We start from the raw sequence: 26,058 nt of genomic DNA on the forward strand, positions 1-26,058 counted from the left end.
GGATACAGGATCTATCATTGTTCTATTGATTTCTCTAATTCTTAAGATTTTTGATTGAATATTTATTAACATCAAATAATATACATAAGTAAAGATATAAATCATATGATTGTAATATAACTAGTTTATGCATGGAAATATACCTAACTATGTTATAACTAAATGAGGACTCATTTAAAAAGATTGTGTTCTATAAATGCACAAGGTTGCACTTGGGACCAGTGATGCACTGAGTTAAATGCTAATGTTAACATGATTCTGTTTTTTTTAAATACTAATACTGCTTGTTTAACAATATGGCAAGCAAATGTGTTAATTAACCTAAACACAAGGTTGAGACTCATGGGATTGTCTTCAGTCACTCTCTGACTTCTGCTTAGTTAACATGAATATTATCTGCTTTGTTTAGTGTTCTATTACATTAAACGGATTATCTCATGACATCTGTGGACATAACAATGCATTTTGGGCCATTATCTCAGGTTATAGCTCAAAAAATCTCACCATCCTCTAATCTTCTTTTCCTTTCGGCTTTCCCTTTCAGGGGTTGCCACATCGAATCAGTTGCCTCCATCTAACCCTGTCTTCTGCATCCGCTTCTCTCACACCAACTACCTTCATGTCCTCTTTCACTACATCCATACATCCATAAACCTCCTCTTTGGTCTTCCTCTAGGCCTCTTGCCTGGCAGTTCCAAACTCAGCATCCTTCTACCAATATATTCACTATCTCTCCTCCGGACGTGTCCAAACCATCTCAGTCTGGCCTCTCTGACTTTATCTCCAAAACCTCTAACATGTGCTGTCCCTCTGATGTACTCATTCCAAATTGTATCCATTCTGGTCACTCCCAAACAGAACCTCAGCATCTTCATCTCTGCTACCTCCAGCTCTGTCTCCTGTCTTTTCCTCAGTGACACTGTCTCTAGAACAAACAACATTGCTGGTCTCACCACAGTTTTATACACCTTTCCATTCATTTTACCTGAAACTCTTCTGTCACACATCACACCTGACACTTTTCTCCACCCGTTCCATCATGCCTGTACACGCTTCTTCACCTCTTTTCCACACTCTCCATTGCTCTGGACTGTTGAGCCTAAGTACATAAAATCCTCCACTTTCTTGATCTCTTCTCCCTGTAACCTCACTCTTCCACTTGCATCCCTCACATTCACACATGTACTCTGTCTTACTGCGGCTAACCTTCATGCCTCTCCTTTCCAGGAAAAACCTCCACTAGCTTCTCCTCCACCCGTTCCCTGCTCTCACTACAGATTACAATGTCATCTGCAAACATCATAGTTCATGGAAATTCCTGTCTAACCTTGTCTGTCAGCCTGTCCATCACCATAGCAAACAAGAAGGGGCTCAGAGCTGATCCCTGATGCAGTCCCACCTCCACCTTGAACTCCTCTGTCACACCTACAGCACACCTCACCACTGTCTTACAGTCCTTTTAGATGTCCTGCACCGCTCTAATATACACCACTCCAGACTATACAATACCACAGTTCCTGTCTGGGCACCCTGTCATAACCATTCTCCAGATCTACAAAAACACAATGCAGCTCCCTTTGGCCTCGTTCATCAACTCTTCAAAGTACTCTTTCCATCTTCCCATCACACTACTGGCACCTGTCAATAGACTTCCATCCCTATCCTTAATCACTCTAACCAGCTGCACGTCCTTCCCATCTCTGTCTCTCTGTTTTTGTCAACCTGTATAGATCAGTCTTTCCCTCCTTCCTGTCCAACCTAGCATACAAGTTACCATAAGCCCCTTGTTTGGTTTTTGCTACCTCTACTTTCACCTTAAGCTGCATCTCCCTGTACTCTTGTCTACTCTCCTCAGTCCTCTCAGTGTCCCACTTCTTCTTAGCTAACCTCTTTCTTTGTATACATTCCTGCACCTCCTCATTCCACCACCAAGTTTCCTTATCTACTTTCCTTCCAGATGACACACCAAGTACTCTCCTGTCTCCCTGATCACATTAGCTGTAGTTGTCCAGTCATCTGAAAGACACCCAGAGCCTGTCTGAACTCCTTCCTAAAAGTCATGCAACACTCCTCTTTTTTCAGCTTCCACCATTTCATCCTCTGCTTTGTCTTTTTCCTCTTCATATTCCTCACCACTCTCACCTACCACGACCTTACAGTCACTCATCTCCTTCAGATTACACAGTCTACACAAGATGTAGTCTACCTGTGTGCTCCTTCCTCCATTCTTATAGCTCACCCTATGTTCCCGCCTCTTCTGGAAGAAAGTATTCACTATAGCCATTTCCATTTTTTTTGCAAAGTCAACCACCGTCTGACCTTCTGCCTTCCTCTCCTGGATACCAAACCTGCCCATCACCTCCTCATCACCTCTTTCCTGCACCAACATGTCCATTGACGTTTACACCAATGGCAACTCTCTTACTTCTAGATATGCTCTGCATCACTTCATCAAAGTCCTACCTGAATTTCTCCTTCTCCTCTAGCTCACATCCTACCTGTGGAGCATACCTACTAACAACATTGAACATCACACCTTCGATTTCTAGCTTCAGACTCATCACTCTATCTGACACTCTTTTTACCTCCAGGACATTCCTAACAAACTCCTCCTACAAGATAACTCCTACTCCATTTCTTTTCCTATCTACACCATTATAAAACAACTTGAACCCTGCTCCTAAACTTCTAGCCTTGCTACCTTTCCACCTGGCCTCCTGGACACACAGTAAGTCTACCTTCCTTTGCTGCATCATGTCAACCAACTCTCTACCTTTTCCTGTCATAGTTCCAACATTCAACGTCCCTACTCTCAGTCCTATACTCTTGACGTTCCTCTTCTCTCTCTTCCTACGAACACACTTTCCTCCTTTCCTTCTTCGACCAACATTAGTACAATTTCCACTGGCATCCTGTAGGTGAACAGCACCGATGGCGGCCGTTGTTAACCCGGGCCTCAACCGATCTGGTATGGAAGTCATAGATTTGATTTCATGTTTGATTTGGCAAAACTTATAAATCGGATGCCCTTCCTGGCACAACCCCCTGTATTTATCCAGGCTTGGGACCAGCACAATAAGACACTGGCTTGTGCCCTCATGCAGCTACATTCTCACCATTCTCTAATAAACAGAATTATTAGCTTGAGTCATACTAAATTTACATGTTGCGTTGACTCATATGAAAGCCTCCTAAAGTTGTTCACTTTAGGAGGTTGAACTTCATACCTTCAGGTCGTGGGATATGAGCGACCAAACAAGGTCATCATCCTGTAGGACTGGCCATTCTGGCCATTCCCTTCCGTCTCTTTATCAATCTGATAAAATGCTCAGCTTTTCCCTTTCTGGGATTGTCCTTCAGGGAGGAAACACAGACAGCTTAGTCTGGGAAAGGCAAGACAGGACTGACTCCATGCACGCCCACACCACCACTTCTGGAAAAAAACCACGTCAAGCGGCAGAATTGCTGCTGACCCCTCTCATCCCGGCCACAACCTCTTCTAGACCCTCCCCTCCGGCAAGAGGCTATGGCCCATCGGACCAGGACCTCACGCCATAAAAACAGCTTCTTCCCCACTGCAGTCAACCTCATGAACAATGCCCCCCCCCAGGTAACCATCCGCCCCTCACCACTCTGCAAAGACAGTTTACTGTTTGGACTTATTTTCTTCACCCGCAATCACCATCCTTATACAGTATCTAAACACACCGTAATGTGAATTGTAAATAGTTTTTGTATTCTTATCCTATTCCTCACTCACTACTATTCTCTTCTGCCTTTCTGTGCACCGAGTCAAGTACCTCGACAGTAATTTTTACTGTACTTGGCAATAAAACCTTTTCTGATTCTGATTCTGAATTCAGAGCTTGCCATCATCCCGGGATGATTAACGAAAGAACTCCAAAGGCTGGACATTGGTGTAAACAACTTTTAAAGTTAAGCTGCGTGCGTCGTGGAGTGATGGGAAACACACGTCTACCAGGACTGGAGGCAGTGACGAGCGAGCTACACTGCGAGTTACACGCCCACAATATGTGCGTGGATTTCGGATGCCTGGAATAATGTGTCTGCTTCAAGTTTTGTCCGATGTTTCGCAAAAGCTGGCATCATTACTGGACAGCCACCTGGAAACGTGATTGTCAGCGATAGTGAAATTCCCAAGCTATTCAATGCAGACCGAAGATGAGGACTTCGAAGGATTTAGCACAGATTTATCAAAAAAAAAAGAAATAAAAACATGTTTAAAAAATAATGTCGGTGTATTTTTTTAAATTTAAATACGTAGTACAACACAGTTCAACCACAGTCACTTTTTTGCTTCCGTTAGCAGCCATGCACCAAATAATAATTATTATTATTATTTAGACTGCGCCTCTTTGTACAATGAGCCGAATGGTGCGCAAAATATGGTAACTTAAGGACTTTTAAATTGGCAGCTAAGGCAATTAGTTTATATACTATCGACAATAATTATAGATATATCCCTACCCTACAGTAAACAGTACCACAGCACTACACCACTGCTATATGCAAGTTATATCGCTGTAGTTAAGGCTTATGCCTCCTACTTAGACACTACATGAAATAAGACAAGAATAACTTCCACCATGTCATTTATTGCTGAACAACAGATCTTCATTGTGCTTCTCCCATAGCTCAATATTACTACATAGCGCTGGCAGTACGGGAACACTGCACTGAAAAAAACTGCAGCCAATGAGTTAATGTCTAAATCATACATTATAAGATTGACATACTGCAGTGTTTACCTGTTATGATTAAATTGTGACTCGGAGACTGCCCTTTTCTTAACTGCTGCTGATAGCCGCTACTTCCCTCCGCTCTCATACCCTCCTGCCATTGCAGTGAATGGCAGGAAGTGAAACATGAGGTCAATTTTTTTTTTCGAGAACGAAAAAAAACCCGGGATTAACCGGTTTACAATTATTTACTGTTCCAATTCTGTTCCGGAACATTAAAAAATATAAAGTTTTCTGTTTCGTTTTCGTTCCTGCCAAAATACCAAAAGTTTCCGGTTTTCGTTCCATGAACCGGTTCAAAGCCCTGTCGTAAACTGTTTTATCACTGGGCCATTCGGCACTTCGCCATAGGCCAAGTAAATTCCAGATTGGCTACAAGGTTTTTAGACTGTGTAGCCACAGTAGCGTTCTTATTTTTACAGAAAAAAGGTTAAAACTTTTTCGCTCGCTAGCGGCGCTTGCTATCTCCGCTAGCGAGCGGCACTAGCGCCGCTACTTCAGCTAGCGAGCGGCACTAGCGCAGCTACTAGCGAAAATAGCGCCGCTATTTCCGCATGCCAACGGAATTTAGCCGAAGCATGCCGACAGAAATAGCCGAAGTGACCCGAACGCTCCCGATGCACTCAGGTCATGACCTCCTCTCGTCCAATGAAAAACAAAAATATTGTTTTTTTACAAGCTGAACCCGCAAATTGGTGTAAGACAAGGTGAGGACGATCGATCAAAAGAATCCAGTGTTTTATAGTAGAGTTTGTGTTGAAGTCCTCATTAATAAACAAATGGTGAATGCTGAGAGGGGGGAGGAGTGGTGACAGACCGATCAGAAGGTAAATGAAAGATATTATCAATACTTGTTTGTAGTCTTAGACTTTTGATCCCTATGACCGGCAGGAATAACCAGCGATGCATGTAAATGTGTATTCACCTCGCTTGCTATTTTTCATGCCTTTTTAAATTGAAATGAAAAATCATGTTATTGAATTTAAAAAAATAAAATAAACTATGGCATACCAATGGTGTTGGTGGTGGTCAAAGTTAAAATGTCTTCTAGTCTAAGTAAAACTTACAAGTAAACATTGAGTAATATTTTGTATGACTGTATCTTCACATAGTGAATGCAAGTTTTCAATCGTTGAATCTCACATTTATACCTGCATAAAGTAGGCCAGAAATAAAGATAGTTAAGCTTGAACTGTTGACTTTAGTGTATTTTTGTAGGTTCACTGAACAAAAGATTTTGCCCTCAGAATGCAGGACAACCCCATTTTCTCAAAAATTTCCCGGGGGAGGCCCCCTGGACCCCCCCCAAGCGACGAGCGTTGGTCGTCCGCGCGCTGCGCCACTGTCTTGGACACAGAGTGTGGCTTTTTATGGCTTACTCAATTCTTTTACACTGAGCCACAGTGGCGTAGTCATACTAGCTCCTAGTGCAAGCCCAGTATCATGCACCACCTTTATTGACATCAAGTCCTTTTCTAATCTCAGAGTCATTAGCTCTGCACGCACACCACAGCCTCTGACAGCAAACACCAGCATGATTATCTGTTGGGGGATGGTGCTTCACTTTCCTGTTGGCCACAAACAAAACTATACTGGAGTTGTGTTTTAAGTGTCACAATACTTACACTGAGCATTATTCTCTGACAGAGCTATGCTCACCTGTGGACCAGAAATGGTGCACTATACATGCATTTATAATTAGTTTATATCATAATCCTTCTCATTAACCAGAAGTCTGCACATATAATTGTCATAATATTTTTTTTTCTACATTGACTGCTACTTTTGTTTTTGGAACTCATTGCATTTGTTAAGTGCGCATTATGATCTCACCATATGCCATATGACCTCACATCCATCAGTACTCCAGCAAAAGTTTACAAGATCAGCTTCATTCATGAACAAATGCATTGAAGCAGTTTCAGTTCCCACTGTGTGAATGACTATTTCAAGTAGATAAGTAACTGACATATTGGATCATATTGCTATGTTCTATAAATCCTCCCTCAGTGGAACATGTCATTCATGGGTTTCAAGCTCTGATAATTATGTTCAGGCTAGACTAGATGTTGTCAAAAACACACAAAAGAGCAGCGCAAAAAATATGTCTAGCCTGAATGTAAATTATGTTTATGATGTTCTTTGGGACAAGTCTAGTGCATGAAAGACTCACTAAATAAATGACTGAAAACAAGACCAGAGGATCATCCCTTTATGCTAATGGTTTTTCAGTCAGTTGGCAGACAGTGTTGGAACATGCAATATCCTGTTACCGACCCAGCCTCAGGAAAGAAACTCTGAACATTTCCTATGCGTGATCTTGACTTGTTTGCACGGCGTAAACTGTATCATCTAATTGTATACACACAAAGCCTGTCATAGTCCTCGTTGTTCTGGCTTGAGGGATGCCCCAGCCATGTTAGCTCAGCTGTAACCTTCTGGGAGATTGGACAAACGTGGGCGTAAAAATGTAATTATTACCACTTTCAAACTAATAGTGTTGACCTCAGAGCACCCTGAAAGAAAAAAATTCCAAGTTGGTAATTGCTTTCATAAAAACTTGTTTGTGATCACTGGAAACTCTCTGACAATTAATGTTCAGTCTTTGTCCAGACATGCACAGTTGTCACCACAGTGAAGCCAGTCCAAGCACACAATTTTTTTTATAGTAGTTTAACAATTTAATGTTCCGCAATAAATATTTAAAAAAACAACAGGAAAATGTTTTATCACAAATCTTAATTTAATCATTCATCATATACTTTTACTTTTATTTTTCTCAGGATTTACTACAAAAACACCAAAAGATGGTAACAACATTGTTCAGTATGACAGCAATTCACAAAGTGAAGTTTTGTTCTTGTCTTCCTCACATTCTACATCACTCCCCAGTCATTTCCTGCACTTGGTGACATCAGAATAGCTTTGGGCCCCTGGCTATTTAGTCATTATCAAGTGCAAGACAGGAGCAACCACAAAAAACTGTGAAGCCATAATCTGTTTAAAAATTTCCCGGCCTCCTGATCAATCTAAATATAAAGAGCTTGAGTGGGATCCCCTGGCTGACAAATGGCACGGATTTGCAAGATTTCTTAAGAGCACAAGAATTAAGAGTGCAAACAACATGCATGCCTGGGCCATTTCAGGGTGGAGCTGCAGCAAGGGTGACATCCCATTAAAGAAGAAAAGAAGACAAAGATGTTCCTCACTGGCCAGGGTGTGTACACTACAAGTATGTGAGACATAATAATGCTATGAGACATTACTGCAAGACAAATATCTTTTGTACATCTGGGTGTACACACCTGCAAATGAACCCCAGAAGTGGACAGAAACATGCAACTGATTTATTCACGGAAACCTGATTTTTTTTTACCACAAAAGATCTCGGTCTCTAGAGATCAGATCAATTTCATTTCATGTAAAGATACAATTATACAATCCTTTCTCCCAAATTTTTGGTGGAGGTTTTTCAGTGGTCACTTGGGCGTCATACGTCATTGGCGCCAAACCTAGCTTGACGGCCATAGAAGACAATGCAATCCACGACGCGATTAACTCTATAAATATAATGGTTACCTGCGAGGTTAACGGTTGTGTCAACAGAACATACAATAAAACACAAAGACAAGGACCTATCCTTCTTTACAATACCTCCTGGAAGCTAGGAAGGAGATGGAGAGATCTATGTCTGTCCCATTTTGGTTTACTGTGTGTATGGAAAAGTTAATCGCGCTACCGATGCTAACGCAATAGCCTGTCAATGCGATTTTCCATATTATGTTAGCATTGAGCTAGCCACCATTCGTTACTGTTGGACTGTGTGGAATTAATAACAACTGTAGTTTATATTAATCTGTCTTGTATTTACGAATGTATAAGGATCAGGGCCTGACATGCTGATTTTGTATGTTTTATTTCAGTTTCACAGATCTTCTCAGTAAAAAGACCTGTCTATAACTTTTTTTGTTTACTTTTCACAAGAGCCATAATCGCGCAATAAGCTGGTCACAAAAACATTTACACAATATCTCCAGACATTAATTAATTATCCATTAAACCTTGGAAATTCAGAATAAATACTATGGGTTGTCCGAAAATGATATTACCTTCAAATCTCTTTGGAAATCCTCCGAGGTAAAGTGTTCATGACAGATCCTCGGATCCTCATATTCACCCGTTTTTTCCGTGCTCTCCATCTCGTTCCTAGCTTCCCAGAAGGTATTCTAAAGAACCATAGGTCCTTGTCTTTGTGTTTTTTTGATGTTCTGTTGACACAACCATTCACCTTGCAGGTAACCATTATATTTATACAGTTAATCGCGTCGTGGATTACATTGTCTTCTATGGCTGTCAAGCTAAGTTGGTCGCCAATGACTTATGACGCCCACGTGACCACTGAATGCCGAAGCTGCTGCGGCGCAGATTTGAACCTTTTCTGACCAAAGGGATGATGTTACACATATAAAATTCATTTTTTCTTCTATTTTTCATAATGATGAATGACATACAGTATGTGTCACTTAAAATCAACTTTACTGTCCCTTTAAACATTTTCTGTTGCACATTTAGCAAAGTGCACTAAGCACGGACAGACAATACCAGCGCTTTAATTTAGCAGACAGCTAGGTGTGAATTTATTGTTGGAGGTTAGGTTGACCTGCAGATTAATACTCATTTGGTGCTTTGGTGCAGTATTTCCAAACACTTAGGTTCGTCTCTCAAGTTGCATGTGTCACTGAGCTAAGTACCGTTAAGACAGGTATGAAATGCCCAAAGCTCATACATCTCAGGGTCCTTCAGCTTTATCTTCAGAGGCTTTGGGACTGTTCTTCTCCCCACAACTCAAAGGTGTGTGTGGGATCCCCTCAAAATAGACCACTATTCCCTTGTTCACCATAAAGAGGGAACATATCACCCGGTACAGTACCGTGGCTCACTGATCTATGTCTGGCTGATAGTAGAAGTCTAGGAAGAATAAAACACAACCTTTCACTGAGGACAACTGAGCTTTGTTTTAGGAATAATGGCAAACTATATTGTTATATAATATAATTTTACACCAATGGTTTGGAAATATACTGTGAGTATGACCTCACTGGTTTTAGTGAACCAAGCTCTCTCTTTTTCTCTGGTTGTATCTCAGCAGCAGGGTGTTCCACTTCCTGCGGCCCCTGACGATGTGAAGCCTGGATGTGGGAGACTCTGTGCTCCGGCTTAGAGAAAATCCCTCTAATGAATACAGACTGGATTATACTCAGGACAGGTCAGCACCAGAGACACACCAACGAAGGATGTACAATTTATCAGCATCACTCCTCATGGAAAAACTTGTCATTTGAAACGCAATGTAGTTATGAGTGATTGGATATAGTTGCCTCTAATCCTCTTATCACTATTTTTTTTCCCCGACCTGAATTCTACTTTCAACACAGGTGCAACACTTTGCCAGTAACCGTGGGGAAAAAAGACCAAAGCCTCAGAAAAGAGTCTGCAGCAAATTCTAATTGTATTGATCCACACACAGCTGAATTTAGCCGTCCATGAAATATTCATGCAGGAGAAATATGCCCATGAGCCCTAAAGACCATTCTGCTTTATTATACGTCCAGCCACACTGCGATCTAACTGGACAGCTGTTTGCACTCTGCTCAGTGAAGGGATAAACAACCAATTAGGAGAGTCCTTAGCTCTGACTTGGGATCACCGGATCGAGATACACTGACCTACAATCTTAAGCATAGTATCTGCAAAAACTCAAAATAAAAATAGTGACAAACTGCTGCTTTTAGATTTTCCTTCAAAACATGGTAAGCATTAGAAAATAAATAAAAATCCCAATATGTCTGTAGCAGCTGTACAACAAAAACATGATGTGTGGTAAAAAATATTTTGCATAACATTTCAGATGCATTTGCCTTCGTAGGACAACCCAGCCAAATTGATTGAATAAAGTGCTTGCAGCTTTGGAATAAGCAAATCGCTGGCCTTATCTTTGGACATGCTGCTCTCAGAGCGTTGCAACATACTGGCACAACATGATTGTTACCTTTTCATGCTTATCATTCTCTCAGTGCAGTAATTTGTGTGATGGATAAAATATGCATTTACATTTAAATTCTAAACAACGGTCACACAGTTAGCCACAGGCACCCAGACACACTTCTTGTTCACAGCAAACATACGGTATTTCGTTGACTATCAATAACATTTGTCAATGTCAGCCTCTGTTTTCATGGCACGCTGGAGACAATTATTGGAGGAGACTCACTGACACGCTTCCGTTACATTTCATAGCTGTGCAAGAGAGTTAGATGAAACGTGTGGATGCACACACATTGACCTTACCCATCCTGCTTTGCACAGTTTTTTGTTTGTGTGAGACGCACCACAGCACTGACACTGCAGCCCTAATGGACATTTACACAACCCGGCTGTCATATTTATGAATCCCACCTTGATGTGCTGTTCACCATGATGACTTGTGTTTGTGTGTGTGTGTGTGTGTGTCTGAACACAATAAATACGAAACTAGTTTAGTAATGTGGGCTAAATCAGTTAAAGAGCTTGTCCAGATCTGCTCGTATGCCCAGTAGCTGTGAAAGGACTATCCTGCTCGGCCAGAAGGATGCTGGACCCAGAGAGCAGCTGGTCAATGTGCAGAAGAGTTTCTATGTATAGCCCAGTGGGGCAATTAACTTTTCTTCTCAGAGAACGAATAATTGTAGATGGTTGAGAAAATATCATCATGCAAGAATCTTGTTACGTCAACCAATGACACCAATGGGAGTTGCTCAGCCTGTGGTATAATACATGCTAGTGTTTATTACTATTGATCAATTTAGATTTTTGAATTGACTAATTGACTATGTAGAGTATTGATTTTTGTACATGAATTACCTTGTATTGGTTTTTTTGTCTGTTAGATTTCAAAGATTTGCATGAGCTCTTCTGTTGAACGCCAAATCAAATTAAAAACTGAGTTAAATTTTCATGACCATGAATATTGTCAGACTACTTTTACGATAACGAACTGAAAAATGTCTGAAGGAGGGGCACACTTGGTAACACAGACTCATTTATAACAGTTTTTCTACGGGGAATATTTACATAATCATATTAGAAACTCTTCTGCACATTGACATCCCTTGTTCTTTCACATTTCAGGACCCAAATTATACAACTTTATTGTTCCTTCAAACACTGCATATGTTGCAATTGGCTTCAAGTGAACCTCAATATCAGTTCATAAACCTCTTTCAGAAACAGCGACAAAAGTCAATATACAACACTGTTTTTCTTTGAGCTCTGTTAGTTTCGGGAGAGGAGGATGCAGAACAACAACATGTAAACGAGTGAGTGCTTCAAGTGTACGAGTAAGAGTGTCCAAATAAGAGTAGGCTATGCTGGCCACCCATCTTCATGTATGTGTCCTTACTCGTAAAACCATAATAAATCACTGAGCTGGTGTAGGAGCATAGTGTGGCCTCCCATTACTGAGAGGAGCAGAGTGGAGTGGAGGGGGCTAGTAAGAGGGGTGGTGTGAAAGACGAGGGAATGTCGGAGCACAAAAAAACACACCCCAGAAAAGGCTAAGCAGGAATGGGAATTGGGTACTGAATGCAGAAAAGTGGGTGTAGCGAGAAGGATTTGGAACAAGAGGCAGAAGAAACCACTGGCCGGTGATCTCAGCAGTGATGCAAATATTGAGCTCAAAACAGAGAAGGAATGTGAGGAGGGGGAAAGATTGATTACCAGGATTATTGGCCAGTAAAAGAAGGAGGAAATGTGTCTTGTTCCTCACTATTCTCAATGTAATAAAGGCACACATTACACTCTTATACTTGTAAGGGCAATAAAGAAACCTGTAAACACGTACCTTAAAATGACTGTTTGTGTACAATAAATGCATTAAACAAACCACAATCCAGCATCCACAGCGTAGCAACATCTGTTTGAAGATATATTTCCTACTGGAGTCCAGTAGCTTTATGTATTTTTCTAACTAACACCCTATTTAAAAACCACCCACGATGATTCAGTGACATACAAAGAGCTCCTATATTTGCCAAATGATGATCCAAAATTGTGAACGCTCTCTCTGCAGCATTTTTCACTTTGGCTGTCATCCCAGTCGCTGCCATTCATCATCTCCAACAGAAAAGGATGTAGTGGCGTTACCAAGTGTTCCTGGACAAGACATGCAGTTTCCCAGAGGAGCGAGAGAGTACAGGCATTCTGTGTCACTGAGTCAGTGGACTCACAGGGAAGTCGGAGTTCGTCATAGCTGACCTCATAGAGCAGACATTGGCCTGTTGAAATGCTTCTGTGCTTGAATCATATCAGCAAACAGAAGCAGATGTCTGAATGGTGCATCTTCTTCCCTACAACAGCCAACAACGCTGGCCAAAAATGATGTAGGGCAGCCGGTGACGCTGCAGTGAGTCCCCAAGGAAACAGTTAATGTGACTAAAGGAGAAGAACAATTGGTGGAGACTGAGCCATGCAAAGGAATTTCCTCACAATAATGTGTGAAACAGGATTTTGTTTAATTCACTTCCTCGTTGAGGTAACATGCTGGGTTGCCGTTCAGTTTGCATCCGTCAGGTAAGATATCTGAAGCGTAACTCTTCCACTGCAAAGCCTCTCCACTGTTCTTGCACATGAGTATGATGACATGTCAGACATGATAGTCACATACGATTATAAAGAAAATACGTTTATAATGAAAAGTAGGTGAAAACATCAACATCAGATTAGTTGGAACCTCAAGTTCACCTTCACCCATGTGCAGATTAGTGGATATCAGTGGAAATGTTTTAAAACAAGGTTAAAAGATGATGATGATGATGATGATGATGATGATGATGATGATGATGTTAATTTTTGCTGAGATTTATACCTCCGGCTCGTCTTGAAGCTCAAGACGAGCCGATAATAATCGTCCAGCTTACGCTGGCTACTGGCAACAGGCAGGGTACACCCCGGAGAGGATGCCAGCTCATTGCAGGGCCACATGTAAGACAATCGCTCACACACACACACACACACACACTCACACACACACACACACACACACACACACACACACACACTCACACCTTCAGGCAATTTGGTGTGACCAATTTACCTAAGCTGCGTGGTTTTGGAGGTGGGAGGAAGCTGGGAAACCCAGAGAAGAACCCACACAGACACACACACAAAAAAATGACAATCAAATAAGCATTTATCAAAACAAGTGTAGATTAATATAAATATCTGATATAAATAACGTAACATGATTCAAACCATACTACCTTTGAGAACACTGATTTTGTGATTCTTTTCTGGCCATTCAATTCCTAGTGATTCCCCTGCCAATGATTAATCTGAGGTAAGACGTTATTCCTTAAGGGATCCTGGTATGGGAGAGCTATAAACAGTCTCCCGGTTATGTTGACGGTCACTTACTTTCTCCTGTACTCGTCCCTCTCCCTCTTGACTTTAGCCAACACGTTGTACACGGCTCTCACTTCTGGGGTAATGGTGTCTATTTGCACCCCGACGCCGTCCGGGTGAGTCCACGTCACCCCGGGGCCGTGGAGGGTCTCAACGCGCTCCCCTTGTCTCCGGACGTGCGTAAAACTCCAGATGGTGCCAGGCAGTCGCGACTCGGGACCGTCCGTCTGCACAGCGACTTCTCGGGCGTAAAGATGTTGGTACTGCTGTTTTTGTGTAGCTTTCTGAAGCTGGCTCTCCAACAGATTGTTTCTCCTCTCCAGTTCATGGACTTTGGCGAGGAAGCAGCGGAATCGCAGGTTGAGGGTCTTCAGCACATGGATGTTGGAGCCCAAGTCATTTCGCAGGGCGCTGGTCACCGCAACCGACCCGGGAACGACGTTACAGACCGGACCGGGAGGAATGTCGGTGAAAATCAGCGAGTTCATTGTGGTAAAATAAAGTGTAGCTCTATCTAGTTTGAACGGAATAAGAAAAGCTGTTTTTATTTTCGCATACTCCCTCACAACTCCACTCTCACTGGACGAGTTTCTCCTCGCAAAGAGGATGCTGACGGTGGATGAAAGGCGTTACACCCGGTGACCATCACCGTCCCTGCTGGGTCCTCCCGATATGAGCCTCTGCAGCAGCAAATAATGAATGCAGAAAGACCTTTAGGAGGCACCGAGGGCATTATCCTCCGAATGAATGAGAGCTTTGACGCAGACAGCATTAAGCCTCAGCAGCAGGCTAATTCCCGTCACCCTCATCTCTGCGCTCGGTGTCGCGTCGTCAGGAGCCGCTGATGCTGCGCTGTGCTCAGATATCCTGAGGAAGATCATCCACCTCCGCTGTTCTGTTACTCTGGCTCTACCCAGCCTCCACGGGGTGCAGTTGGCTGGGGGCAGGATGCGGGACCGCAGGGCCCGGCCTTTCCGTGGTGTGCGCGGATCATGTTGCAATGTGCTAAACTCGGCACTATCAGCCGCTTGGGCTCCGCCCATGTCCCGCCCCTTTGTGACACGCTGGTGTTTGGAGACAGAAAACGATTTTAATTTAAAGGATAGAATTAACGCAACGTGGAACTACGTTTGTTTGTTTTTTTCACTTGGGATATATATTATTTAGGCATACTGTTAATAATAAAGCAGTTAGTATGTTATTAGATGACTATTACATGACAAGACTATGGATTGTATATTCGTGTGTCTATATCTATTTATCTATACATACATACATACCAGTGTTGCGTGGTCATGATGGCAGGTGAGGCACGCAGGGAGGGATATGGACCCAAATGCAGGACACCATAGGCACAGCTTTTGTCAATTGTTTTAATCTTAAAACTCAAAACTCCAGATTCAGGCAAAAATCAACCAAGACTTAAATGGAGATACAAAAATGTGGACAGGAACAGAACAGAACCACAAGACCGAACTGCGAGCAAGACACCAGGACCAAAACTTCAGGAAAAATGAACCGGCAAAGAGCTCAGACCAAACCTGGCCTAAGAAGCCTCATTGTGATTACATCGATCAAGTTCAGGTGAGAAGACCAGCAATGGGCGTGCTGATGAGCATCAGGTGTTGAGAGGACCAACAGGTGTGGAGCCGAGGCTCCACCCACATGTTTGGCCTTTCTCCCTGCCACACCCCCCAGCACCGCCACATCGAACTGTGACAGTACCCCCCCCCCCTTTAGGGACGGCCCCAGACGTCTCAAAAACAGTCCCGGAGAGGGTCAGGGTCGTGCTCCTGAACTGAATAGAGTCCAGGCCTAGGGTCAGGAACAGGTTCTGGAACTGGCTAGGATCCGGGTGCAGGAACGGGCTGGGTTGCTGGTGTAGAAGCAGACTCGGGCTGGAGTGCAGGTGCAGGAGCAGGCTTGGGTGCAGGTGCAGGAACAGACTCGGGCCGGGGTGCAGGAACAGGAGCAGACTCGGGCTGGGGTGCAGGAACATACTCGTGCTCAGGTGCCAGAACAGACTGGCGTCCGGGCACGGGGACGGGAGCAAGCTGGCATCCGCGCATGGGGACGGGAGCAAGCTGGCGTCAGGGAACAGGGACCAGAACAGGCTGATGTCTGGGCGTGGGAAGTGAGGCAGGCTAGCGTCCGGGTGCAGGGACCAGAGAAGGCTGGCGTCCAAACGCGGGGACCAGAGCAGGCTGGTGTCCGGGCTTGGAGACGGGAGCAAACAGGCATCCGGGCGCGAACGCAGGGTCGGGCTGGCGTCCGGGGGCTGAGGTTGGGGTGCAGGGACAGGAGCGGGCACTGGAACAGGCTCAGGGTCAGGCAAAAAAGCTGGAGCTGGAATTCCAGCGTAAGCTGCCAGCAATGCCCATGTGTCTCTCCCCCGCTGTCTCCACTCAGCAAGCCACAAATCAAAGCCAATTATCCCATTGCCACAATATTACATGGTACAAGCAGTGCACAGCCAACTCCGGCTCCGTAGACCTTGAGACATACAGTACCACCTCTGAGTCATTAGGCAGTAGACCTAAACCCACCTGTCCATATTGGGGGACAAAAGGCCATCACCTAAGTGTATGCCTTGAATTCCATTGTTTGAACCCTGATGATATCAAGGATTGGATCCTTACCAATAACCGTTGCTGGCGATGTGCACGTGAGCATAGAGCACTGGACTGTGACCTCAAGAAGCCATGCTCAAAATTTAATGGCAAGCGCCCTGGAATCCTGCATGAAGCTAATAGGAGAAAGGCCCCCACTGAAGTATCGTACCTGATCTGCTCCAGCTGTAGCTTCAAAGTCTTCCTGAAGGTTGTAAAAGTGCACTTAGGTTACAGAGGTAAAGAGCTTGAAACCTACGCCATCCTTGATGACGGTTCCCAACGGACAATGATATTGCCTACTGCTGCGTCTTACATTGAGCTAGATGGGGCGGCAGAGTCACTCGCTCTAAGAACTGTTCGTCAAGGCACTGAAATTCTTGGAGGTAAAACAGTGACATTCATCATCCCCTCCTCTGCTTCCAACCCCCATAGGAAATTCCGAATCAAGGAAGCATTTAGATCTGTTGATCTTGGCTTAGCTGAGCAGACTTACCCTGCTCAGATCTTCCGTCGCTTCAGACACCTGCAAGGCCTACCCATCCAGCCATTCAACCGGGTTCAGCCTGTCTTGCTGATTGGGTCGGACCATCCCCATCTTCTCTGCCCCATTGAGAGGGTGCGTCTTGGTCCTGGTGATGGCCCCGCTGCTGTACACACCCGCCTGGGCTGGGCTCTTCAAGGTCCAACTATGCTTCCCCTGACTCCTGAAGATTCTACTGCTACTGAGACAGAATCTGTAAATGACGTCCAAACCCTGCTTCTTGAGAGCCACTCAGTCCAGTCCGATCCCCGCCACAATGTGGAGAATCTGTGGCAAGTTGGCGTCCTTCCCTGTCAGAGCATCGAACCTGCTAGATCCAAGCAGGACCTTGAAGCTCTGGATCAGCGTACATGTCAGGGGACGTGGTTCCAAGTCTGCACCCCAACTTGGTTCCAAGTCTGCACCCCAGCCTGGTTCTGTGTCTCCGCCATCACACCCCAGCCTGGTCCCATGTCTTTGCCATCGCGACCTATCTGGTCCCGTGTCTCCACCATCAGACCCCAGCCAGGTCCCGTGTCTACGCAACCGCACCTCAGCCTGGTCCCATGTCTCCGAAACCGCACCCCAGCTTGTCCCTGTCTCCATGCCCCAGACGGTCTTTGTACCCGGACCCCAGCATGTCTCTGATCCTGATCCAGTGACCCCCAATCCCCTCATGGGGCGGCTAGATGCATCAGTTCCAAGACACTGACCCTAGGACCACTCCCTGATGCTCCTCACAGCTGCTATATGTATATATATATATATATATATATATATATATATATATATATATATATATATATATATATATATATATATATATATATATATTGTCAGTCCAGCTTTATTCAGCCATTGGTAGGTCTTCTTGATATCAGCCACATCCTCTATCTGACGGTGGTACATGCCGTGTAGGGACTTGTCCCCCCATGTTGTCTCCTCCTCCTCTTCCTCCTCAGGTTTCTGCTGTCTAAGGCTTTCACTGAGCAGTTCATCTGTTTGGGCCATCTTCCTGATGTACTCTTGGATTTTTGATGTCTCATCCTGGACAGTGGCCCTGATGCTCACTAGTCCTCGGCCTCCCTCTTTCCGCTTAGTGTACAGCCTCAGGGTGCTGGACTTGGGGTGAAACCCTCCATGCATGGTGAGGAGCTTTCTAGTCTTGATATCTGTGACTTCTATCTCCTCCTTTGGCCAGCTTATGATCCCAGAGTTGGTCAGCACCAGGCCCCGATATGATCCATACATACTGGCTAAAGAAGCTGATAGCACTCCATGAGCGTCTAGCAGCACAGATGAACCAGCTGCTAAAGGATGGGAGGCACCCAGAATGTTTGACTGAAGGCAGAACAGTCCTGATCATGAAAGACCCACGGAAGGGACCCACCCCATCCAAACACTGACCAATAACCTGTCTCTGTACAAAATGGAAGCTCCTGTCAGGCATCATGGCGGCTAAGATGAGTCAGCACATGGATCAATATATGAGCGGGGCACAGACAGGAGTTGGTAGTAACACCAGGGGAGCCAAGCATCAGCTACTGGTGGACAGAGCAGTACACAGAAACTGTAAGAACAGGCAGACCAACCTGTGCACAGCCTGGATTGACTACCTGAAAGCCTATAATTCAATGCCACACACGTGGATATTGGAATGTCTTGAACTGTATAAGATCAACAGGACACTAAGAGCCTTCATCAAGAACTCAATGGGAATGTGGAAGACAACCCTGGAGACTAACTCCAAGCCAATTGCCCAAGTTAACATCATGTGAGGCATATACCAAGGGGATGCACTATCACCACTGCTGTTCTGCATAGGCCTGAACCCCCTCAGTCACATCATCACAAAGAGTGGCTATGGATACCGATTCCGAAGCGGGACAACAATCAGCCATCTCCTCTACATGGATGACATCAAACTGTATGCCAAGAAATCAACTCACTGATCCACACCACCAGGATCTACAGCAACAACATAGGGATGTCATTCCAATTAGACAAATGTGGCCGGATGGTATCGAGAAGAGGCAAGATGATCAGAACTGAAGGGGTTGACCTACCAGGGGGCAGGATAGAAGACATCAAGGACAGCTACAAATATCTCGGAATCCCACAGGCTAATGGCAATCATGAGGAGGCCGCAAGGAAGTCAACCACAGACAAATACCTCCAGAGAGTAAGACAAGTCCTGAGAAGTCAGCTGAATGGTAAGAACAACGTCTGAGCCATCAACATGTATGCACTGCCAGTCATCAGATACTCGCTGAGATCATAAGCTGGCCAAAGGAGGAGATAGAATCCACAGATATTAAGACTAGAAAGCTCCTAACCATGCATGGAGGGTTTTACCCCAAGTCCAGCACCCTGGTTGGCTGGTTCATTCTGTCACGAATGGCGGGATATGGACCCAAATGCAGGCACAGCTTTTGTCCATGATTTAATCATAAGTTAAACTCAAGACAGGTAAGAATCAACACAAAACGTAGATAGACTCAAGATGGAACTACAAACAGAACTACCAGACAAAACTTCAGGTCAAAACTTCAGGAACAAACCTGCAAAAGGGCTCCGACACAACCTGGCTTAAAAGGCCTCAAGGTGATCACCCCCAATCGATGGTGGTGTGAAGACCAGCAACGGGCATGGGAATGAGCAACAGGTGTGGAGAGGACCAACAAGTGTGGAGCTGAGGCTCCACCCACAAGTTTGGCCTCTCCCCCCGCAACACACCAGTACAGCCACACCAAATCGTGACAGACACTGCCTATAATTCAGGCCAGGTTGAAAATTAGTGTAAGCAATATACAGTAGACTATAGGCATCCTGTAAGAAAACTCACAATATGTTATTTCATATTTTTCTGCCCGGAATAATTAACAGTTTTCTGACCGCTAACACTGAACACTGAATGTTTTGCTAATTGATATTAACTATTGGTTGAGTTAACTGAGAAACTTAATGGAAATAAAACAGAGTATTCAAACATAAAGTGGCTTGTCGGACTTTTAATTACCAGGAAGTGCATCAGCGTGTCGTTTACCTAAGTGTGGTGAAACACCTCAGTGGCTTCAAGCTTGGCTTAACCTCTACACCCTTGAGGATAAAATTCATTCATCAGTCCCCCATCTCCCCCAAGGAATTACACCATGTGGTTAAGTCAACTGGCCTTGTGTCCATGTCAGAGTTGTGGCTTTTTTGGCTACAATTCCTGAAGACCACTTCTGACCAGACTTCTGTGGACAGTTGATGGGTGTGCCTGGGTGTCTCTGGCTTCTGTCACTTCTGACCACCGATGGCATTAATGGATGGATGGATGCACGTTAGTCATTGACTGGTAGCTAAAAATACTGTTTTAAGGATTTAGCACAGGGTACGATAATTTATTATCAAATTAGTGCTTCTGGAAAATTGTTTTCTGCAGTGCATGTTGCCATTAGTTTTCTGAATGAGGAAAATAGATCTCTCCAAATTTACTTAGTTGATTTTTGATTCATCTCATTTCTCCACCCCCCCCTCCCTCCATGTTCAATGCAGGCCGGAAAACAAGTCCAGGCAAACTCAGGCATGCCCTTCTCCTTGAATCTCTATATTATATAAATTGTACTTAAAATGGAAAGAGACATATCTAAAGTATAATGTTAATGTGTGGTTGTATAGTATGGCTGTATTGTGATGCCACGTTACTTTGGCTCAGGATCCTCTAGCAGTTCACTTCTAAGAAAGTCCAGAAACAATGTTGCTCTAAATTACACACAAACACAACATACAGGTACACACATCTTCAATACCTGCTTCTTCCTCTGTCTCAGGTCTCATGGTTTCTGGTGCCTATCCCAGTGAACGTGGCACGTAGGCAGGGTACACTCCAGGCATGACCCCAGTGCACCACGGTGCTCTAAAACATTATTCGATGAAACAGACGAAATGTCTCATTATAGTCATGCTGATGTCTGAATGTAATGTAGAGGCTAAGCCAAGCTTTAAGACGCTGAGGTATTCCCCTGCGTCTACGTTAATGACACTCTGATGCACTCCCTTGTAATCAAAAGTCAGACACGCCACTTTATTCTTGATTACTCTGTTTTATTACCATTATGTTTCTCAGTTAACTCAATTAATATTTTACATTATAAATTTAAGTATAGGTTTTACCGGAGCAACCCTGTTAATTATTAAAAAGATATATGAAATAACAGGTGGGTTGTGACCAATGTTCCCTCTAATTTTTCATGTGTCTGGGCAAACACAAGCTTTTTGAGCCCAATGCGGACCACTGTGAGCAACATCAGATGTGCACCCTGTGGCCGCACAAAAGTATCACACTTGTTCAAAACCTTGGATCATAGCAGGTTACATGGCTTATTAAAAGAATCATATCACAGAAGCAATTTTCATTGATTTATTTTTAATTTAAGTGATTTGGCCCACTTCCAAAGGAAAAGACAAAAATCTTGTTCTTCATGAGATGTGTAGTATGTTATATGTAAGGGTTCTGCTTTGGCCATGGGAAGAGAGCTGCTTTGGCTGGTGGGGTCCAGTTGTGGCTTTAACGCAGCTTTAAGGTTCTGTTTTGGAAGAAATGACACATATACACCTTTCAGACATAACACTTTGTTCACATTGAAACATTAACATTTTGCACAATAACGTGCACTGTTGATTGTGATACAGTGTAAATGTCTGTACCTTTCTAAATATCCAATTACTCTTTTATTAGCATTTCCACTACTCATAAATTATCTAGTATTAACAGCACTTAATGATAAATATACTGAAGGAAAGGCCGGAAAACCTGGTCCTGGAGGACGGCTGACCTCGTGGCCTTTCGGCGTATTCGTTGATCTTGAACTAGGACAATTTCTTTTCGAAGTTAAATAAACAGGACAAAAACCAAGTAAAGTTGCAAAAACACAAAGTACTTTATTTACAGAAATTTCTGGGCACAGAGACTAACTCAAGGACATGCTGGCAGAATCACACAATTCTTCAGTCAGAGGTCACATTTAGGATGTTGTGAGTTATCGTGTTATCTGCAAGGTAAAGATGGTTTAACAGGCACACTGATTAAAAAGTGGTGATTTACAATAGTGAATTATAAGATGTGATTCAAAGTGTTAAGAATGGTGCAGTTGTAATGCAAAGTGTCAAAAATGGTGCGTTAACATATGTACAGCATCAATCCATAAGTAGAAAATTCTCAATGTCATTAGAATATACACAAATCTGACTTATATTTTACCTTATTTTTCCGTGCAGCAGACGAAGCCATTAACCTGGACAGTATGCAGTACAACACTTTGTCCAGGTTAATGGCTTCGTCTGCTTCTTTGTATGAACTTTCTCAAAAAGAAAAACAATTCAGAAAGTTTCACCACTTGTTCTTCTATTTGCATATGTTACACAGAACACGTTATCATTTTCCAATCTATGGACATCTTAATCTATGGGCTGTTAATGTTACGCTTTTACATCATGCCAAATACTATTGCCATGTTAGCATAATCGGATCTTATCCATTGGTCCTGAAGCCGAACAACATCCTCATCTTCCACATCGCGGCCTGCACAGAAAATTAACGTTTCGTGTGTGTTTTTTTAAGTTTCTATTTAAGCTTATGTTAAAATGTTTGGAATTTAGACCCACAGTAATTAATTGAAGGGTTCCAAGTCCCCGTGACCCGCTACGGATGATGAAGTCGTGATTAGAAGATGGATGGATGGTTTGGTCGGTTTTTTTTTAGTCAGGCACTACACGGTGAGCTTCAGTCAGCGGAAACATGGGGGTCCTTTCACTTCACGTCGGCGTGTGTTGCTCAAACATCGTGGGTTGAAACCATGCCGAAGTCAAAGAGGGACAAAAAAGGTAAGCAAGTCTATAAAATTAAAATAAGCACACAGACATTCTGCAGATAAACATTAGCCTGCTCTCAGACAACGGCCGCCAGGTTTGTTCGGGGGAAACAATGTTTAAAGCGGTTCTGTAAACGTCTAGATGACTGATACCAGCTGAGCTCACACACTGATTTACTAATTTCACGTGGTCTCTCCTGCAGTTTCATTAACAAAAACAGCCAAAAAAGGACTGGAATTAAAACAAAAATTAATCGAGGAGGTGAGTGTTGCTACTCTGGTCTGCTGTCGACCATTGCCATGTGCTAACAAGGGTTAGCTGAAGCTGCTAACATGTTTCTCACTAAATTCTCCACGTTTTGTTTTAGTTACGGAAATGTGTGGACACCTACACGAATTTGTTTATATTCTCCGTGGCCAATATGAGGAATAACAAGCTAAAAGACATCAGGACAGCGTGGAAGCACAGCAGGTAAAGACATCAATCCATTGGTTCAATTGTTTAAAGGAGCATTTCACCACATTTCTCTGTGGAGCCTTCATGGTTACTGCTCTGCATGTTGAAACTGACGTTTGAAGTTATGATGTGTTGTCTGTGTTTTGAGGGAAACGTTTCAAAGTCTGAGTAAACCCTGACGGTGTTTTCAGCAGGATATTAGAGATTATATACTCATGAAATGGTTCCGCTTTAGCTGCTGTAATTTAGAGAATTAATTTTCTCTCACAAAATTTTCAGAATTCAAGAAAGTTCAGCACAAATCAGTGGTGCATTCCCGAACCAGTTACTAATAATATAGTTCCCGAACTGGTTAATAACGTTCCTTATAAATGTAAATATAAATAGGTAGCTTTAGGAACTTAAATTGGCAATTCGAGCAATTAGGTTACATTCTGTAGATGTGTCCCGACAGTAAACAGGACAGGACACTGATCCAGTTAAGGAACAGAGGATGGAGAATCAGAGGGAGACGGAGAAGTTGATGCATCAAAGTCCCGGAGGAACTGAAGGAGATTAATGACTCCAAAGCGCTGGCAGTACGGGGACACAGCGCACTGAAAATTAGTTAATGTCTGAATCAAACCTTTTTTTTTTAATTGACAGACAGCAGTGTTAACTTGTTATGAATATAATCCAGATTGGGAAACTGCCTTTTCCTTGATTTATGGTGATATGCCCCAATTTTTCTCCGCTGTCATCATTCATTGGGTGAATGACAGGAAGGGAAACATGAGGTCAGATATGTTTTTCTTCAAGAACAGAAAAAAAACAACAACCCGGTATTAACTGGTTTCCGATTATTTTCGGTTCCGATTCTCTTCGGAACAGAAACAAAGTTTTCGTTTTTGTTCCTGGTAAAATACCAAGAGTATCTGGTTTTTGTTCCATGAACCACTTCAAAGCCCTGGTGCATTCATAGTAATAGGATGTATCACCTTTTTGACTGGAATCTAATCTGTTCCCCAGATTCTTCTTTGGCAAAAACAAAGTCATGATGATTGCCTTGGGTAAAGGAGAGACAGATGAATATAAAGATAATTTGCATAAGGTGGGATTGGTTTTAGTTGTTCCTAGAAAATATTTCCAATATAGCACAAATATATATTCTATTTGTCTTGACAATTGCAGATTAGCAAATATCTACGAGGAGAGGTGGGAGTTCTATTCACAAATAAAACGAAGGAAGAAGTACAAGAGTAAGTAAAGCTTCACATAATACATCATTGTTGGAATGACTTCGAATGTTGTCACTAAATTGGGATGGTGATGATGATGCTTGTAATTTTTGCCGATAGGTATTTTGATCACTTTAAAGAGATGGATTATGCACGGGCGGGGAACCACGCACAGATGGACATAACTCTGGATGAGGGTCCCCTAGAACAGTTTTCTCACTCAATGGAGCCCCAGTTGAGGCAGTTAGGGCTTCCCACTGCTCTCAAGAAAGGTGAGCTTGACATTATTCTACATTTTTATGTTGTCAACAAATCCTATAAACAAAAGACAGTTCTTCAGTGCTTTCTGATTTCCTCCTGTTTGTAGCAGTTAGCCCAAAGTCTACTGTTGGTTCTAAATTCAGAGAATGCTTATGGTTCTTACTCAATGCCACATTTTGTTTCATGTTCTTATAGGTGTGGTGACACTGCTGAAAGACTATGATGTCTGTAAGGAGGGAGATGTGCTGACTCCTGAGCAGGCTCGTATTCTGGTAAGTCCATTTCTCTGGTTGCAGAAAGTTTCACCTATGATGCGGTGCATTTGTATGTGTTTCAACATAATTTTTTTTTTTTTGGTCTATAGAAACTCCTGGGTATTGAGATGGCAGAGTTCAAGGTGCAGATCAAATGTATGTGGAACTCAGAAACAGGCGCGTTTGAGAAGTTTGCTGGTGAAGAAGAGTCTACGCAAGATAACGAAGACAATAACAGCAGTGATGATGTAGAGTGAAATCTCTGCAGGGTTTTGAGCTTATACATTGTTTTTTTAGCCATCCTGGCCGGGGAAGGACTCTTGTTGAAACCATTTATCTGGACTGCCATCCTGGAGTGTATAATCTTTTTCTCCTCAGTGACCATCACTAAATATGACCCTCTGTCCCCCACCTTGAATTGTAACTTTGGATGGAATTGCTCATCAGCAAACAAACCTATATGGACATTTGTAAGAAAAAACATTTATAAATGTGTATTTTTCTTTTCTAGAAATTCTTGTCTTTAATTTTGCATTTAAAAATGACAATTTTATGCAGATCTTTCATGGCTGAAGAAATGATTCTTGTTTGCAGTACACACATTGTGATCCTCAGGTAATTTTACGATAAATGCATCTTTTGATTTTCACATAGTTAAATGCTCAAAAGCATTGATCCTGTTTT

At 43.1% G+C, this 26,058-nt stretch overlaps 2 protein-coding genes across 3 annotated transcripts in view; one reads left to right on the plus strand and one right to left on the minus strand.

Annotated features, from left to right (window-relative positions):
• The window catches only part of iffo2b (intermediate filament family orphan 2b), a 29,344-nt gene extending 14,010 nt beyond the window's left edge, over nucleotides 1-15,334 (minus strand). Inside the window, exon 1 of one of the 2 annotated variants that reach the window (XM_068315763.1) lies at nucleotides 14,211-15,334. In XM_068315763.1, the coding sequence (XP_068171864.1) occupies nucleotides 14,211-14,686 (476 nt within the window). In that variant the 5' untranslated portion in view covers nucleotides 14,687-15,334. The remainder of the gene's footprint in view (nucleotides 1-14,210) is intronic. The other variant, XM_068315764.1, reaches the window with a different exon arrangement.
• A 7,780-nt stretch (nucleotides 15,335-23,114) lies between these two features.
• On the plus strand, nucleotides 23,115-25,931 carry mrto4 (MRT4 homolog, ribosome maturation factor). The gene is made up of 8 exons (XM_068316360.1): nucleotides 23,115-23,198; nucleotides 23,389-23,447; nucleotides 23,554-23,657; nucleotides 24,651-24,732; nucleotides 24,813-24,880; nucleotides 24,980-25,131; nucleotides 25,316-25,392; nucleotides 25,485-25,931. Exons 1-8 carry the CDS (start codon nucleotides 23,171-23,173, stop codon nucleotides 25,629-25,631), a joined length of 717 nt encoding a protein of 238 aa, XP_068172461.1. The 5' UTR covers nucleotides 23,115-23,170; the 3' UTR covers nucleotides 25,632-25,931.
• The last annotated feature ends 127 nt before the right edge of the window (nucleotides 25,932-26,058 follow it).

Source organism: Antennarius striatus, chromosome 5, assembly GCF_040054535.1.
Source record: "Antennarius striatus isolate MH-2024 chromosome 5, ASM4005453v1, whole genome shotgun sequence".
Lineage (NCBI taxonomy): Eukaryota > Metazoa > Chordata > Actinopteri > Lophiiformes > Antennariidae > Antennarius > Antennarius striatus.